The sequence below is a fragment of the Xiphias gladius genome, chromosome 3 (assembly GCF_016859285.1).
Source record: "Xiphias gladius isolate SHS-SW01 ecotype Sanya breed wild chromosome 3, ASM1685928v1, whole genome shotgun sequence".
Lineage (NCBI taxonomy): Eukaryota > Metazoa > Chordata > Actinopteri > Istiophoriformes > Xiphiidae > Xiphias > Xiphias gladius.
Window position 1 is genome coordinate 17,258,276 of NC_053402.1, and position 19,139 is coordinate 17,277,414.

Consider the following 19,139-nt stretch of genomic DNA (forward strand, 5'->3'; position numbering starts at 1 on the left):
CTTGATTTTAGGGTTTCATAAGTGTTTTGTTTTCTTTGTCCATGTTTTGTTTTTTATTTGTAAAGTATTACAAACTGCCCTATTTTGCAGGGATAAAGGCACATCGGTCTTGTGTGCTGACATAAATGTTTTTGTGTATACAACTTCACCTTCAGGTTTCTGAGTCTGATGTCATATCCTGCAGGGCACTGGAAAGACTTGGCAGACTTCCCAGCAGCGCAGCCTCCTGGGGCTGATTCAGCCAATGTTCCCACCCAGGAATCCTGGACATCTGACAGGAAACAGGCCCAGCTCTCCCAAGGCCACTATAAGTCAGCCTCTCCCCTCACCCCAAGTCTCCCCCTCACCCGAAAACCTCTCCCAGGGCCAATCCTTATACTTCTCTTAGACAAACTATCTTACAAATAGACTTTCTTCTTCACAAAACCCTATTTTCACCCTCCCTGCCCTCTGCCCAGCTTCCCATCATAGGCCGGTCTTGCATTAGCCTTTAAGCAATTGAATAATTTCATTAGGTAAGAGAGCAATGATTAATGGCCAAGCAGCATTTGCATGTACAGTTTTGTGCTTTCATGATGACGCTAGTGTTTTGCTGACCTTGTCAGAGCATGTTTGGATTAAATGCTGCAGTTTGAAAACATCTTGTAAGCACAATAGGGAGACATCTCAGGACCTGCAATTAAATTTGTTTACAGCTTAGAATTGAACTCCAGAACACAAAATGGATTCTTTCAGTATTTCATTTATTTTATAAAAAGGGAATGCAATTACACAATTTTTATGTACCAACATTAGTGTTTCAGATTGTACCGGTTTAACATAGGCAGCGTGCTACTGGACACACAAGGCTATTGCACACGAGACGTTTCATACAACACAAATCATACTTACTGTACAAAGATACATACATTCATACATACATACATACATTCTTACAAACACACATAGTTTTTCATATATTTATCATAAAAAATAATGGAATCAGACAACACAATGAAGTAATAGGTACATAGATTAAAACACCTCTCCATCTGAAAAAAACTGGGGGAAAGCAAACATCACTGAAGCTGCCAAAGTGCTTTTCACCATTTCTACTTGGCCATCTAAATGTAAAAGTCAATATAAAAAACACTGGGGAAGAGAAGAATTTAAAATGTGTGTCTACAGGAAAAAGGTTAGCGTAACCCTGAACAACAGGAACCGGACAATCAAAAACAGGACTTCCTATAGCTGAAGGAAGTTGCGTGTTGTAGGATGTCAGAGAATGAAGATGAAGCTGACCTCCCAAGGAGGCAGATCCCCCCCCCTTTGTGTTTGTAAACAAGAACGTCTTTTATTTTTTAGGGGAGGCGAAGGGGTCTTTGGAAAGATGAGATGTGTTTATATCTTAAGTTGCACGCGGCATATGGGTAGGAAATTAAACCAAGTTGTTCACAACAAATTCTTGTTCATGGTGCTATTTAAGACTTCACAGTGAGAGTGACCTACCCTGTTCATCCCACTCTCTGATCGTCAGTGACTCGGTAATTCAAAATAATGATCAATAATACTGTCAATAATGGAGCGCCTGCCCCAAACACTTCATACATACATTCAGCCTAATTCCCCAAGAGGAAGGCACAAACAGAGACAGCACATTGCTGCTACGTTGCTACAACACTGTCAGGACATTGGTCCCATTAGTCAAAGCTGCTGGACAGCTGTCAATGAGTAAAATGTATCAGTGCCAACTCACTTCAGGAAATGTGCTTTCTGATTCGGCCTTCCTCGACGGAAACTGTTAAGATACAAAAGACAACAGTAAAAGCATGAGGGACAGATTATGAGGACAAATGAGGGAAGGGGTGTTAGTGATGGAAGCTGGAGCTGGAATATATCATACACATTAGTGCTTACAAACGAGTTAGAATTTCATGCAGTAAATGTAAGCAGATTATGTAAATTTGTTGTAGTTTATCAGATGGTTTAAGCAAGGTTATATAGGGAATATATAGCCCTGGTTTTGTTGGTAGTATGGCTTCTGTGGAGTGCAGCGCTGAGTGAAGCTCATCACTGCTGTCGGTTCTGTAAAGAATGAATCTGTAGGCCTAATGTATACATATATCAATGAAGGACAGAAATGTGGTTAAACCCCAAAGGACAACAATCACTGGAATAATCTACAAAGTGCAACTATGCAAGCTTTGCATTGATGCAGTTCTTGAGCGTCCTAAAACAACTCACCATATCTACGATATCATGCATGCTATGTTTCCATTTTTGGCTTTTAATAGGGGTTTACATGTTTAGAAAGAAAAAATAAAAACAAGATGACAGGCTTATACATTAAAATGGTTTGCCACCCCATATTAACTAATGGGAGTACCCATGAAAAAGCTTTTTTCACATTTCTGAAAGTTCTCACTTTTTAGGTTAGTTCCCTCTTGAAGCATTGTGATTTGACACCCACTACATGGGTGAATTGATTGACAGCTGCTTGTGAATTCACACAAGTTTGACCGTAAGGAAAAAGTCTGCATTGTAGAATATGTTTCTACAGACCGCTGTGTCCCAGCCTCGCCAGGCATCTCAGTCCAACATCTCTCTGTCTCATCACAGCCTCTCTACTTGATCTCATACTCACACATGCTCTCTCTCTCACTAACGCTCACACTCACACACGCACACATACACACACATGAGCAGTCTGATGTGTTTGCACCATATTAGACACAGGTGGTACAATCTTGCATGATGGGAGTGGTCTGGTGTTCGTGTTTGTTCGTGCAGTGTTCCAGAGAGCTGGAGCTCTTTAGAGGGACCAGACAACGGTCAGCGGGCCGCCCGCTTTGCAGCACCCCCCAGCAGCACAACACTCGCAGGAACTCCTTTCTCATGTCCTTGCTGCGCAGCGTGTAGATCACTGGGTTGAGAGCTGAGTTCAGAGTGGCAAAGCCAAAAAAGATTTCTGCTTTGGAGAGGATACTGCAGAATTGTATGCCGCAGGCTGAGTCTAGGAGGAGGATGATAAAAGCCGGCAGCCAGCACATGATGAAGACACCCAGCACTATAGTGACTGTTTTCAAAAGGGCGTAGGCCTGTGAGTTGGTTGCTTCCTGGTGGCTGGAGCGTACAATCAAATAGATCTTCACATAGAGGATGACAATAGAGAGTAGTATGATGCTGAAAATGGTGACAACAAAGACGATGTATTTCTTAGAATAGAGTGGCAATACGGCTGAGCATTCAGGGAGGTTGTTAATGCAGTTCCAGCCAATGATGGGAAGTCCTCCGAGCAGGATGGAGGTGACCCAACAAGCTCCTATTAGGAGGAACATGCGGCACGTTTTGGTGGAGCCGTACACCTTGACCTTTGTGATAGCTATATAGCGCTCTATAGCTATCGCCAGCAAACTAAAAACTGAAGCTGCCAGAGCGATAAACGCTGTGCCCTCGCGGATGAACCACTGCACAGGCACCAGCCCAAAAGTCCTTGACCCTGACAGAAAAATGTTGGCTATGTAGGCCGAGCCTGCCAGCAGGTCAGAGAACGCCAGGTTTCCAATGAAGAAAAACATGGCGGAGTGGAACTTCTTGTTGCGGCAGACAGCAATGAGGACCAGCAGATTCTCCAGGATGATGATGGTGCAGAGGACCACGATGACAATGTTGAGGGTGGTGAGATGTTTTTTATTCTGAGTGTGCTTTTCCAGCTCCTGGGCGGTCATGTTCTTTGCAAATGCATAGTATGAGTGGATCAGACTCTGATTGTAGTACTGGGAATACTTGCTCTTCATGGTGACGGGGTGGCAGAGCACAGCGGCTTTACGGCAAAGATTCATTCACACAGCGGAGTTGTGCCCAGTGTCTATGCTGATAATCATTGCCTTTAGGGCAAAGGAAGAGGGCCCAGGCTTGGAGGTAGACTGCCTGTCCCACAGTCACGTCTCAGGAGCTCTATGTGGGTCACCTGCAGACACACAGAAAGAAAGAAAAGGCCTGAATTACTCACAGGCGAAATTTTGTTGCACTAATGAAATAAACTGTGACAAAGCAAACATACATTTTAGAAAAGCAATGCAGACGCCAAAGTCAAAGTGCATAGCAAAACAAAGTATCTAGGCAACAACCTGTGCCTCAGTCTGGAGGGTGGAAACTTGAAGAACACTGCATTGTAATAACCGAAAAGCAAAGTAATAACTGTCACATCCTTGAAGTGATCTAACAGATACACATTCAACATGAAGAGTTAGCATTTAGCATGACAAAGCACAAATGAATGGCCAGACAGTGAACACACTGCACTCACTGTATCCATTTGTTACATCCCACACTGAACTCTTATGCAAGCAACTGTTGCAGCTTCTTGCAGTCTAAAACAAATGGAAAGTAATAATCCAGTGGTTCATAAGGGAGTTGTACGTTATCATAAAAAATGACTCCGTGGAGAACTATAAATTTACTCTGAGGAATATCAACATTCAAAGATCTTCCCTTTTTTGGATGGTGAACCTGCGCAGGCAGAGATCATCTTCAGGTAGGAGAATAAATGCTCTGTGAGGCTCTGTGAGTGCTGGCACTTTGACAAAAGGCTGCACTCGCAGTCTGAAGGGGACATTCCACTAACCCAGTCCGAGCGCTCGGCTGTCAACACACGGCATTGTTGCAGGGAGCGAACCATTCCACTCCAGTGCGCTACCTCTTGAAACTTCAGCATAGCTTGTGGATCAGCCAGACCTCTTCATCCCGACCCACCCCTTCCAACCAGTTCAGACAAGCTGACAGCAAATCAAATAGATACCCGAGAGGAAAGGTGGGAGCTTCCTTGACTTTATGAGAAAAAGCTTTGTAAGACTTGACTTACATATTGCCATTTTAATCATTCAATACACCAGAGATTTTGCACGGTTGTGTGTGTTATATTGAGGCCTGGTAAGAATAATTACTGTATACACGTAAAATGACATTATGTCTTATGGGGCTTTATGGGAATCTGTTGCTACTGTCTGATGTATCCAACAACAGAATACATAAACAAGCTTACTAGTGTAAAACCTTTTCAAGGAAGGACCTATAGACAAACCAAGACAAGATAAAATAGGCTGCAGCTACAGGGCTGAAAACAAAGGAAAGTTGGAGGCTCTGGAAATGTAATTAGAGGTGGAGCTGGTGTCTTAAACCTGTCAGAAGAAACAGGATCCCTCTGCAGGCCAGCTCCAGAGGTAATTTAACACTGATGCTTGTCTTGACAACTAGCCTGGATGGCTGCAGAAGCTCTTAACTGGAAACCTCCAGTGGAAACTGGGGCTGAACCCTTTTCTATGTTCTGCTGGGCTTTATCTCAAAACCTGAGAGGCTGAAAGATGGAGAGGGAATGAGACAAAGCCAGACAGAGTGCATGCATGTGGAACGGCATCTGGACACAAAGGCAGGAATCTGAGACGTCACTGTGATGAGCACATAGACATACAGATTAATAAATGTGAAGTGTTGCACCACAGAACTTTACTCCACGCATGCACAGAACACTTTCTTCACACACATGGCTAACAGACACAGAGCAGTGTAGAAAATCGTTCCCCTGCATACAGGCATTTTCAGCACACAGCTGCTATTGGTTGCCAGTAATAACCAGCACACTGTTTCCTCAAGCAGGAACAAAGAACAATAGTCTCCTTCAATGTGAAGAGCATCGCCCTTCAGCCTTAATAATGGGAGAGCACACTTCCATTTGGCTTCTGTAACCGTATCATGGCAGAAATTTATTTACAGTTAAGCACTCCCTTGTCAGAACCGCTGCATCAGGACAGCTTGTCTCTTCCCCATCCTTTTTTAGCTCCATTAATAGACACAAATAGGAAGCTTGAGGCTGGGCACATTCGCCAGCTGCACCAGCGTAATTACATTATTGTAGCCTATAATGAGTTTATTAATGGAAAAGTCAGCCGACATAGACCAGCTCTGTATCTCCACAGCTTCCAGCCTGCTAAAATTTCATCTTGTTTCATCTTGTTTCTTTCTCTCAGCTCTGCCAGGTTTTGTCAGGAAAGTTCTCTTTCCATGCGTTGTGTAGACAGCTCGAGGTCCTCCTGGTACGGCAGACTCCTTGGTGTCTGTCATCAGGGGATTTCACTGTGTGCGAAACCTGACAGACTGGTTTGCCTACAGCGCTGTCTAGTCGCAGCCCTGCCATGCCTCTCCACCTGCTGTGTGCCTTTCAGATGTTTCCATGGTGATTGGTCGACAGGAGTGAAGGCTTCCTGCTATATAACACCTCCATCGACGAAGTTGTGCCCTATTGACCCAAACATCCCTGTCACACTTCCACAATAGACGTAAGACCTTGTCAAAAATGTCGCAACACCATGTCGACCAATGACTCCTTTCCTCGCTACCACAGTGGAAAAGCAACCGCAGCATAAACTCCCAAAAACCCAACACCTCAGTATATCAACGGAACAGATGTATTGAAAATGTTGTTACACCACTGCTCAAAAGTATATCTTTAATATATTTCTTGTACACCAGATATTGTGTCTTAGAATTGCCTGTATACACTTTCAATCAATGCAACTATATGCACTTTTGCATTTAATGCATGTATGCATTTAAGATGTACCTCAAGAATAATGTATTTAAATTTAGGTTGCATTGGTAGTTAGTGAATGTAGACCTAGTATACTTTAAAAGCGTTACTTTGGGACACCACGTAAGACTTAAACTGGCAAAATATATAACTTTTTCTCAAGTTTTTCTGTTATGACTTAAACAGTAGTTGTAGTTGTACATAACCGTAAGTATGTGGATGTCGAAAAATACTATAATTTTTAATAGTCAACTAATTTCATGAAAACAGAGATAATGGAATATTTTGAGTTTCCCCGGTTTCAGACACAAATGTCAGAGTACTATGATGTAGGCGAACCTGCAGCGACGTTACAGAAAGACAGATAAGATAATAGCCTGTCTGGATTTCCCAACGAAACTCAGACACGGTTTGACAGGATGATGAAAGAAACAACTGTCGACAGGAGGGTGAAAAAAAAAGGCCAAAGAGACAGAGGAAGCCAAACAAGAGACAGGATATCCTATAAGAAAGGTTATTTGATTTTTATCATCACTATAATGTACATCTCTCTTATCATTTGAGAAATGCTCTTAGGAATGCTTGGAATGCTCTTGTAGTGCATGTTCACATGCAGACATGCTACCGAAGTGTATTTAGTGTGTTTACATATTCACACCTAAAACTACTTTTTGCAACCACCTACACAGATGAAAATGTGCCTTAATCAATCACCGGACCACAGTTACAAATAGCTGCATACAGAGCATAGATTTTTTTAACATCCAGAAGATGATTCAAAAGGGACTGATGGTTACTGCTGAAAGCTGACCCTTGTTTTGTCCTAATCCCAACAAGACCGAGTTTCCCTCTCCATCAAGGGACTGATGGCCGCACAAAAGCCTCGGGTGTTTTTCTCAGAAACACCTGATAAGCCCCAATTAGCAAACCGTCTGCTCACCAAAAACCAAGGCAGCGCCGCACCATTACACCACCTGCTACCTGCCACACTTCGCTCAAACCTCACTCCACACTTTCCTCGTGGGAAAGCATGCATGCATTTTCATCTACACAAACACTTTCACTCACATGTACAATGTCCCACAGACATTTTGGTCTAGATAAGAGCAGTGACTGACCTTGTGTTTGGACAGTTTACATTTGTGCCTTATCTTGTTTGCATTGAAAGGTGTTTACTGTTTGTTTACGTAGCACACATGGCATGTCTCTCTGTCAAGCTGCTTGCGGTCTGAAACATCCTGTAACACATTTCTCTTCATCTACCCTTCCAAGGTACTTTCTCATAACTCACAGTAATGGTAACATAACACAAAATCCAGCATCTTTTTTTCACACCATGACCAAGTGTTTGTTCACCGAATGTGCTCTAAAAAGGGAGTAGTATGAGACTATAACAAAAAGGCCTTCTTTGTTTGGACTCACATATAAAGTTGTTAATCATGCACATTTTCCATTTTAAGGAAATTTAATGACTTCCTGCTCCCTCTACAAGACACTAGGCTTTTCTTCTGTAATAAAGACTTAATCTCTCCTCAGCTTTAAGAACAGTCACAAGGTAATTCATCATGGATACACAGAAAGCAACCGCTGCCGTGATTTGTTCTTTCCTGCACAGTTTCACAGCCATTAATGGTGGTATCAGTGTTTAACTTATCTCGGAGAGTGCTTTGCCTTAACTGTTAGCGGGATCAGTCTACACCTTTCTTGTCTTCGCAGTGTCCAGCATCTGACCACCAAACGATAGTCTGTGGGTGCTGCAACCATAATGATCATCAGTACTCGTTTTAGAAAGAAATACAAGCCTTTCAGGGAAGGAATTACTGTGCCTGTGGAGTGGAGTGACAGAGATTTCCTTCTAAACAGAAAAAAATCATGTTTTAAGGGTAAAAACCTCTGAGTCTTTACACTCAAACAGGATATTATCTGAACCAAGGTGCTTTTTTTTTGTATTTGAAATTAAATAAACCAAAAGGTGTGAATACGACTACATAGAGAGGAAGCTCTGGGAGGAAAATTCAACATGAAAAGTACAGCAATGTACTCAGAGAGTTCCCCCAGTCAAGTGTTGACATGCAAGACACAGAAGGAAACAACTTCTAATACCACAAAGTTTCACCACTGCTACCGCAGGGGATTCAGTCCTATGGAACTTATTAAACAGAAAGAGGCATGTTCACAGAACACCCATGCTCGTCACAGTCTACTGTGTTCTGTTTCTTAAACTTTATCAGCAGTGACATATTATACATGCTTGTATTTGCTGTGATAGCTCAGTGCTCCTCTAAGCTGTCACAAGCCACTGCAGACGTGGGACCATTAAGGCCGGCCTTTTCTGCATCGAGCAGCTCTGTGCAATCGCACCGTGTAACCACAGAAAACACAGGAATGGGCCGTGTCTGCTGGCAGGTGGCTGCAGTCTCTCTCTGTCGCTCTATCCATCACTGAGCCCTGGGGCTCTGTGTGTGAAATCGTTTCACATTACCACAATAGCACTACTGATTGTCTGCCCTCTATTTCCAGGGAAAAGCATTCATGTTTCCGGTATCACTGTAACTGGGATGAGGATGATTCGTGTTGCTTCTGTGACACAACTAAGCTCTGTCCTGGTGCTTCAGATGACCTTGGTCACGGCATAGACTAAACAGCCACGCATAGTTTACTCTCTCATTTAGCAGTGCCTCTTCTATAAGGTGAAAACAAAACCAGAACAGTTCTTGCGTCCTCAGTCATAATAACCTGAGTTTATCTTAGGCCGCTGCTCTCATCTCTGTTCCACGCTACACTGCCGACAAGCACGCTGATAAAACTGATGCAAAAACAATGCCGATAAAGAAGCAGGGCTGACATGAAGGCAAGGTTCAAAAACATACACGTTTGAGGTCAAACTAAGCACCAACGCATCAGCAACCTCAACTTAATACTGTGGTACAAAGTAATAGTTCTATTACCCAAAGAGAAAATGAATTCACTTCATGTCCTCAGGACTCAACCTACTAGACATTCAAAAAGACTAGTTGCCACTGCAAGTTTGCTTTTGCAATTGACGGTCAATATTGAAGCTAAGAGTGCTAAACATGCAGTCACTTTTCCTTCTCTCTTATCTACTAACTATATATCTACAGATGTTTTTTACTATTTCTTAAACAACAGAAGTGAAAGCTATAAGGTCCAGAGAGACAGGCAGGCTGACACATTCTTGTAGTGATTTCACACACTGGAGCCTTACTCTCCACTTAAGGGACTAAAGCATGGGCTGAGGATAGCGGAGTGAAATATTGGCAAATACGGTGGTTGGATCTGTTGTGTTGAAACACATGAAATCACCGGACGACTGAAGAATAGAGGTTTTAAGGCGAAGCACAAACAAGAGAGAAGAGAGCCTGTTTCAGTGTTGCACCGTAACTTGCACAGTTGGGAGAGGCAGAACAGGCAGATATGAAATGGGTGCCTGCAGTATCTCACATTTCTTGCTTGGAAAGGAACAAATTTTGGACAGAAAACGAATGCAGAGGAATGTCTGTAACTTACTAAACCGTGTCTTAGACATACACATAACACATCCCTTTTCTGTAACTGAAAAAATACAGAAGCATTTATTAAAAGTTAAATACAGTGTCATGATAGCTTGCATCATGGCTTTAGATGAGAGATTAAACTGTTCCTTCTGGTGTTTTCACTCTGTGTTCAAAGTTTAATTTTAGCTCCAAGAGCAGACCTTCCACCCTCTTTATTATGCTAAAACAGTTATGCTTCATAAGCTGCTAGATATTAGTGAAGTGGGGTGTCCTCAATACGCGGGCTTTCGTCATATAATTAGGGATTACCCTTCCACTCGTCAAACAGTTTGACAGTTTGGGTACAGCAGCTTCTGAGGGGTTCAGTCTGTCAACACACTTCATTCAGGCACAAAAAGAGTGTTTTTTTTACTGTGTGTTTCATGGTGGCTTGTCCTGGTCTGTGTTCCTCTCCTCAGTCAGTTCATCACGGCGACTTTGCAAAGCTTTATTTATGGCAGTTGTTCATGTGCTGTGGCGCTCTCAGAGTAGCAGTGAGTCGAGCTGGAGACAAAGAGCCGCGTAAAGAAGGCCATCATACAGCCTCAGGAGCCATAACCCGCATGACCAGCAGACCCCCCCAACCCCCCAGTCTGCCTCATTGGGGGGTGGGGAATCTCCAAGGGTGGCGCCTGAGAGGCAATTACTGTAATACCTTCACCCTCTTACCGTTCCTGTCAAATTAAGTCACTGACTTCCAAATTATTCATGTTTTTATACCACTCTATTTTGCATATATCCTTTTCATACTGCTCCCTGATGTAGAGATTCACATCGTCCTCACTCTGAAACCACCCCAACCCCCACTCCCACCCCTCATATATTTAAACTTCACCACAGAGATCAAAAGGCCATAAAGAGCTGATTAAATGCACATCAAGAAGTATTTATTTAGCACACATCTGGAGCAGACATGTTCTTATAGCCCCCTATTAAAGACTTCATTACAGTGAGTACCGTGCAATCAGCTCTCAATCCAAGAAACTCTGGAGCTCTGCACTGAGAAACTACTCTCTTATAAAGTAACTATGTGTCCTAAATCCTCTTGTCACTGAAAAAATGTGTGTAGTGTTTCATGTACCTTTACTCATAAACAAATCACAAAACAATACCATTATCATCCTTAACATTAACTCCCAAAGACAAATTTCTGTTTCTACAACACGCCAGAAGTGTATCTGATGTGCAAACTGAGATTTTTTCAACATGTAAAAGTCAAAACTATTCTCAGATTCGAGCTTGACATGGAACAGTGGTAAATACCGCATACAAATACTCAGCGGTGAATTTATCTGATGTACAAAGGTAGGCAAGTGTTAACCACGTGGTGCACTTAGTGCATGACATTTGCACACTGGCTGTGGTGACACAGTGAAATAAGTTAGGTCGGGCCTGGCTGCTCTGCATTAGAAACCTCACGTCTGAAGGCTGCGGTGTGCTTGATTCGAGTTTCAGCTACTGTGGCCCTTCTCACACCTTCCCGTGTTCTTGTCTTTACAATAAGGTCTCCCCTAATGAATGGCTTTGAACCCTCTTTTGGGTCTCTTTTGTCCCGGATCCCTGCTTCTATTCTACTCTGTTGCTAGACCTTGATCTCCACCTCTTCTCATGTTCTATTGCCTCGTTGGGAAACTCCGTGGTTGCCGTGAGACAGTTTGTTATTTGTTGCGTGGCGTGCCGATGAACACGAGAGACATGACAACACATATCAATTCTACGACGGTGACACTTGTGTTTGTTCCGCTGATGCTGCAGTGTTTTTTTCAGTGCACTGAACATCGCCACAGACAGTCGGGGAACAGCATGTCAAAATCAAGGAAAAAGCGAAGGAGAAGGTGCTGGCAACAAAGCAAAGCACTGCACAAGGAAAAACGATACCATCTACACAGGCTAACACACAGAGGCACAAAGCCACCCTGATTGCTTCTAGCTAGCACCCACTGATAAGATGATGAACTGATGGAGGCCTTCCATCTCTCCTCATGGTCCAACATAGGAAAACAACGGCAGGCTCCTCTGGCAAACACAGATCCATTAAACACAGCTCTGTTGTTGGAGAAAAACACGGTTGCCTGGAGAGAGGACATTGTTGTGTCCACACAGCCCTCAGTGGTTCCTCAGTATTTCATACAATTTAAGAATTTCTTGCTTTGAAGAGCAAATTTATTTCTTGGAAAGCTCTTGTGATGTCTACATCAATTAGCCTCTCTGACATAAGGATATTCTATCTTAACCTGTAAAATAAAAATATTTGTGCAGAGCCAATACAGTTACAACCTGCATTTAAAGACCAGTGAATGTGTGGATAGAAAGAGACTCGAGGGTATTTAAAGTTACATAGTTTTGGAGGGATACTATGTCAGATTTATTTTCCTGGCAACATTACACTACATTACAAGTATTTTTTTCTAAAAAGAAAAGGCCCCAAATTTAAACAACTTGGCTTTTTCATGCAGTTTTACCAAGCCTTATGCAAGGTTTGGGTAGAGTGGATATTTCGCAAAAAAAATATCAAACAGGTCGGCAAGTGAATATTGCTCTGGTGTGACTTTTCGGACGGTACGAGACAACATCTACTTGATTTTGACAAGGCCCGTCTGAAATGGACATGTTAGAACAGCCATCATATGAGTTTAAAGTAAACAGCATCCACTTCCACTCAATCTGTCTGTTGCAATGGAGCAGTCTGGCCTCCACCGTGACCCGGCTTGTGTTTGGCTGGAGGTTAATTCCATCATGTCCTTAGGCCTGGAAAAAACTGAAGCTGAGGCCTTTACAGGATAAACAATCTCAAACGCTCTTTCTGACAAAAGAGGTCATCCCAGTTTTTAAAGTTTTTCACTCATTAGAAAATCTGAAAGAGCTTATCAGGAGGAGACACCAAGTTAACTTGCAGTTCCAAAAAAAATGAATGACTTAAACAGGCTCTCGTTGGCTGCGTGGGGCAATTCAAAATCCAAGAAATCTGTCCCTAGCTTACTTCTGGATCTGGGGATAGCGGGGTGTAGAAGTAATCCTGCTGAGTTTTCCAGCTGCACAAACAAAGGTGACTGGATAACAAAGGCTTCCAAGAGGGAAGAAGAAAGAGGAGGAAGAGGAGGTCTCCGAAACCACAGCATCTTCATGTGTACCTGCTGCAAGATCGCTCCAGAGTGAGTGCTGAGAGGGACCAGAAATCAGCAAACCACAACATGACCACACTAATTAAGGCTGCCATATGGACAGATAGTATGAGGTTGTCCCCATCCAGTTTGTAAATCACACTGTATAACTTAAAGAGAGGTTGCAAAGTGCTGCCAATCCCATCCAAAACCACGCAGTAACCAGAAACCTTGTAGTCGATCTACTTGTCATTGTCTCTGAACAATGTATAATGTTCCTGTCTGTGGAGCAACACTGCATAATGAAAAATGCCAGTCAGAGCTCTGAAAAACCTTTTTTTTTTTCTGCGTTACTTCCAACTGTCAGCATTTTGGAACAAGGGCTGGTCCAAGCTTGAAATGTGACAGAAGAAAGGCCTTATCCCCACTCTAGAAAGCATCAGGAAATCCTGGCATGCTGCTACAAGCAACAGCACCTGGTCATGGGGGGTCTTACAGTTTGTCCCTTGAGTGGAAAAGGAATGTAAAAGGAGACTCTAAAGCTAATGGATTCTTTCATTGGGTGAAACAGCTTCCTTAAATAGTAAAACCCCCTTTTTTCTCCACTAAATACCAGCTTATGTAAATGTTTATATAATAATCAGAACAGCACTGACAGCATCTGCTTGCAACTCAGGGATGTTGTTTTGCAAAGTAGGGGCAGATAGTGCAAGTAAGTGTGCGTGTGTATTTCTCTACCTGCCAACAAAGAGTGAACACAGTCACTAGTGACATCCTGTTCTCAAATGGGTTTGCAAAACGGGCAAAAAGCAGAGGATACCATATTAATTTCTCTGATCTGAGACACTCCCAGCTCTTGGCTATGAATCAGAAAGATACATGCTGTCAGCTGTGTGTTGTGACTTGCGCTTTGGCAGCTTGCGAACAGAAGGCGTTTATTTTGCTCCAGCTGCCACACCCAAGGAGAGTGTTTTTCAAGCAAAGGGGGAGTACCAGCTAGAACTCTGAGCCTGCAGAACCCAGATGGTTGTCCACAGAACACTATTAATATCACAGACAAAAGCCCCAAAGTTCTGAAAGTTATTCATTGACCTCCAACTGGTTTCATTTAGCCAGGTACAAGCCAGGGTGCCTCTGGCAGGTCGCTCCTCTGATCTTTCTGTGTTGTTACCCTTCCACTGTGGCTGAATAAAGTGGTGAGCATAGACAACAAAAGATTAGTCAGTCTCCCCAAGGAAAAGCCTTCTCGCTGCTTCCTATTAGCAGATCGCTCCCGGGCCTGGGCTGAAACCCGAGCATCCTTCAGGGATCGACACCACCCACCCTCCCCATCTCCGCCTTCAACCCCCTCGTGACCTGTTCCATTAAAAAAAAAATAAAAATAAAAAAAAAGCCCCACAAATCCAGTTCCCACCGCTGAATTACCATTAATTTATTTATCCGTCCATGCACTTATACATTTATTTATTTATTCAACTCATCTATTTGTCTTCATTTCTCACGCTACCCCTGGCAGTCCCCATTGAGAAGGGTCCGGTTACAGCAGTCATCTTGCGGAGGAAAACAGGGCCACTGTGCACAGTGAGCTGGGTCAGCAACACACAGATCCTCAACTCATGATGTCATGGGCTGTCGGAGCGAGCCAGACTCCCTGCGCGCTAGCATAAAAGATTTGGAAGTTCCTCTACATAGAATGGTAAGACCTATATCATGTGTGCTCCATGGCTGTGAAAGGCTCTGTGTGCCTTGAGCTGTCGAGTGTCTGGCCAAGAAGCTGACGCGCATAACCCTGCGGTTGCTCTTGCCAAGGCCAAGGGTGTTGGATTTGCGAAGGCTCGTGCGAGGAAGGCAGTGCTCAGGCCCGACGAGGTTGCGTGTGTGTTGTTCTGTTGTAATGAGCCATGTGGTCACATGTGCCAAACGCAGGCAGCCGGCAGGCCATGTCAGTCCCTGTCTCCAGCCGGTCCAAAGCATGCTAGGAGAGGTACCTGGGTCTGTAGGTGGCCGTGCACGCCCCGGGCAAACCAAGCTGCTCTCACACAAAACCAAGCATCGACGAACCTGCTGACAGGGCCTTCGACACTTGATAGTCCTCACCTAACACTGCTGACCGCGCTTCCTCTGCAACTTCCACCCCTGATGTTATCCCAGTGAGATGTCTGCTAGCCTTGATTCAACAGGCTTTTGTAGCGTCCGTGTGCATTTGCGACTTTGGTTTTTCTCGCACTGCGGTCTCCTCGCCTGGCGCTACAGGTAATCTTACCACAAGCAATAGCCATTTCCGGCAGCCTGCTAGCGAGCAGGACACTGCGCAGACTGAACCAGACCAACCACACGACAGAGGATGATGGACGGAAGCTTTTATCTGGGCAATAAACATTAGTTCCTCCACCTTATCACCTTATCTCACTGCGATTTGAAGATTCTCCCACAACAGGATGCCCCATGCCTGCGCTGCTGACACCTAAGTATCCTCCTCGGCAGGGTTTACTCTTCCGGTCACAGTCAATGTGCTGTTTAGTTAGTATGGCCTTAGAGTGATGATAAGGAAATGAAGCTACTAGGCTTACAAAAGTTACAGTGACAGTTTGTTTAAAGGTCATATTCTTATCTTTAACTCATTTTAAATCTCTGATAACATTATACTGTATTCTGGGAAATCGTTGCTTGTTAAGGGCTCTGTGCCGCCTCCCTATGAGAAGCACATCTCCAACCCCATGAGATTAACTCCGTACATGGGGATAATGGGGGCTTTTGTCTTATTAATACATCCTTTCAATACAATGCCATCTTTAGAGTGACGGATGAACAAGCCTCAACAACATCGGAGGGGTCAGAGCGGTGGGGGGGCACAGCAGGCTGCGCAACGGCTCCAAGGAACTGTGTGTGTGTGTGTGTGTGTGTGTGTGTGTGTGTGTGTGTGTGTGTGTGAAAGTGTGTGTGTGCGTGTGTGTGTAGGCCCCAGCTCATCTGGGCCCCCAACAACAGCTCTACAGACTAAATACGACGCCGCAGACTGCATCCATCCCCCTGTGTGATCGACAGATGTCGGCCCGCGTGTTAATATTTAACATCACACGATGTTATTCATTAAAAACGCACACACACTCACACACACGCACACTGTTTAACAAACGCAGATGTCACACGGGATTCAAATGTCCGCCGTGGCTGCAGCGGGCTTTCTGCCTGTAGTAGGAAGACTTACAGAGGTGGCGCGCTGCTTGTTATGGGCCACGCTGCTGTCAAAGGTGCTTGCGAGTCAACGCTTCACTTGGGAGATTTTTCTAACGTCAGTGGAGACTTCCGAGTCATTGGTGGAGCGCTCGGCTGGCTTTTGAAGCAATGCTGGGAAATTCGGGGGAGTTTTTACGAGTAAAGTCTCGCTATTTGTTAAGCCCGGTAAATGATCTCACACTGTTAAACTTAGTGGCCCCCTACAGTAGTGCGGGAGACACGCACGATCCTTTTGTTGCGCTGCCGCAGCAACAATATTTTTGAGACGGTTACTTACCCCATGAGAGATACGGTGGAGAGCTCCGGCAAATACGCGTCTCCGAACGTCCTCACATGTGGTCACCAGCGTCCACAAATGCTGCATCAAAGTCCGGCGCTCTCCTCTGCCCCTGGGGTCGCGAAGCAGCGATGACACACGAAAAACTTTCGGAGGAGGCTGGGCGGCGTGTCTCGTCTCGTCAGTGGTAAATCCATACAGATCTGTGCGCCATCTCGGAAAACCGTGCAGAGATCGCCCGAAACGATTCCGAACTGCGGGGAGGAATGAATGAAAGTGGAGATCGCACTTTCTCCTTTGTCCACCAGCCTCTAATCCACCAGTCCGTCTGGATTGTCCCCCCGCTCTCTGGGAACAACAGCTCCGCGGGGCTGTGTGAGCGTTAGGGAGGCGAGCACACAATACGCGCTCACACAGACACACAAACTCACACCCACACACGGGAGGCACGGTATGAAAACGTCACATGCCCAATAATGAGCCGCGAGTCTCACTGTAGACGTACAACGACGAGGCGGATTTGTGGACAGTAATTAATATGGCAAACAGCTCTTAAGCCTATTTCTGGACCTTTCCCCCACTCTGGGGCACGCAAATGAAGTCCAGATGTTCCACCTCCCGACTTCCTCTTTCCCAACAGATCCCAGCGTGAGCCGGAGTCCACACTTTTCAACTCATCCCGGTTCAGTTTCCCCCTTGAGAGCAGCGGCCAGCTGCAAAGGCATATAGCTGCACGGCAATGTAATGAAATGAATACACTGACTGTTGGCGTCGCCATGCCCCTGCTTTTGCGACGTTCATTCGAGCCACATGCTATGTGTTATTTTTTTTTGTATCCGTCGTTTCCCGAGACATACATCGGGGCAGGTGTCGGCTCCAGTGAAAAGAGCCTCTGTCCAGCCGCAGAGGAGGTAATAATCTCTCCACAGTCATCCCACCGAAAAGAAAAGTCATCCCAAGTGGCCGTGATGTCATGTGTTCTATGATAATCTATTAGTAATCGTACCGAACGTGTAGGGGCCTCCCCGGCTTCTGTTAAAGACATTTGGAGTTGAATCGAGAAATTGTGGGGGTAAAAATTATCTCAAAATCTCAAAAGTCCCAAACATCAAGACAAATGATGCAAAACGAAATTGAAAATTAGAGAACTGGGTTGAGAGAAATGAAAACGGTCACAATCTAAAGGCTAGAAAGCAGAAGTTACATCAGACTCACATATGAAGTTTTTTTTGTTCTGACTCCTGTCTGGCTGAAAGACATCAGAGCATTTACACAAGCAGAGCACCTCACTGCTGATCACACGGTCTAACGTTGATTCATGGAGTGTCTGCTGAGAGTTTGTTGGGGGGGGGGGGGTTGAGATTGTGCAATCCACTCTCACGGTATTCACCCCTGCCACCTCTGGCACCTCTGCAGCGACTGCTGCCATGTGGAAATTGCTCATTGTCAAGAAAAAGAAGAAAAACTTGTGAAAAAAAAACACATCAACTTTGCAATAGGAGTTGCCGAAACATTGCAACCTGCAATCTCAGGAGATGGAGACAACTTTTAACGGTTTAACGGTTCATCTTCCAAGCTTCTGTTTTTCACTTTCTGATCAGCTTGCCCCTATGCTGTTTCTCTTTAGCTTTTAGGGGAGGGGTCAAGAGCCCTGACCTCACTTCCTGTTGGGGCTCCTCACAAGCATTCCATTGTCTGTGAGAATGTGTATGGACTCAGGGGACTCTGCACATCTGGCAGCTGTTATTAGCAACCTCCTGCCCCCCCCCCCCCCCGACTCCGGGGAAGATTACTACATGTGCTGGTGGATGTGCGCCACAAAACACACCTCAAAATAAACTCTCTTCGGTGGTATTGTTTCATGAGCCACTGCTGTGTTGCCACAACTTGAATAGAATGAATTTTGCTTGTATTATTGTATTCAGTGGTTTGCTTTTCATCTTCCCGTCTGGACAGTACTTCCATTACATTTGAGAAATTTGTCTCCATGGTAACAAGGAGCAATGTTAAAGCAGTAATCAGATATTTTGGGAAATAATCTTATTCGCTTTCTTGTGGAGAGATGATCGATACAACTTTCATGTCTGTCTGTTAAATACAATACTGTGCAAAAGTTATACGCACTCAAGATGTTTCTGTTAACTGCACTTTGCATTAAGTTAACAGATGAATAAATACTATTCATGCCATTATTTTTGACAACACCCTCACTCTACATTGATTGCCTAAAACTTTTGCACAGTTCTGTATGAAGCTATAGGAGAGGAGACGGTTAGCTTAGGTTAGCACGGAGACTGAAAACAGGGGGAAACAGCCCACCTGGAGCTGTCCAAAGGTAACAGAAGCTAACTACCAGGACCTCTGAAGCTTGCTAAAGAAGTTGTTACATTTTCTTTGAATATATT

General features: G+C 44.3%; 1 protein-coding gene across 1 annotated transcript; it reads right to left on the reverse strand.

Moving 5' to 3' along the window:
• Positions 1-1,421: 1,421 nt before the first annotated feature.
• Positions 1,422-17,533, reverse strand: s1pr2 (sphingosine-1-phosphate receptor 2). Its single transcript, XM_040154462.1, has 2 exons — positions 16,735-17,533; positions 1,422-3,949 (listed from the first exon to the last, which is right to left on the reverse strand). Exon 2 carries the CDS (start codon positions 3,819-3,821, stop codon positions 2,706-2,708), a length of 1,116 nt encoding a protein of 371 aa, XP_040010396.1. The 5' UTR covers positions 3,822-3,949; positions 16,735-17,533; the 3' UTR covers positions 1,422-2,705.
• Between the last annotated feature and the right edge of the window lie 1,606 nt (positions 17,534-19,139).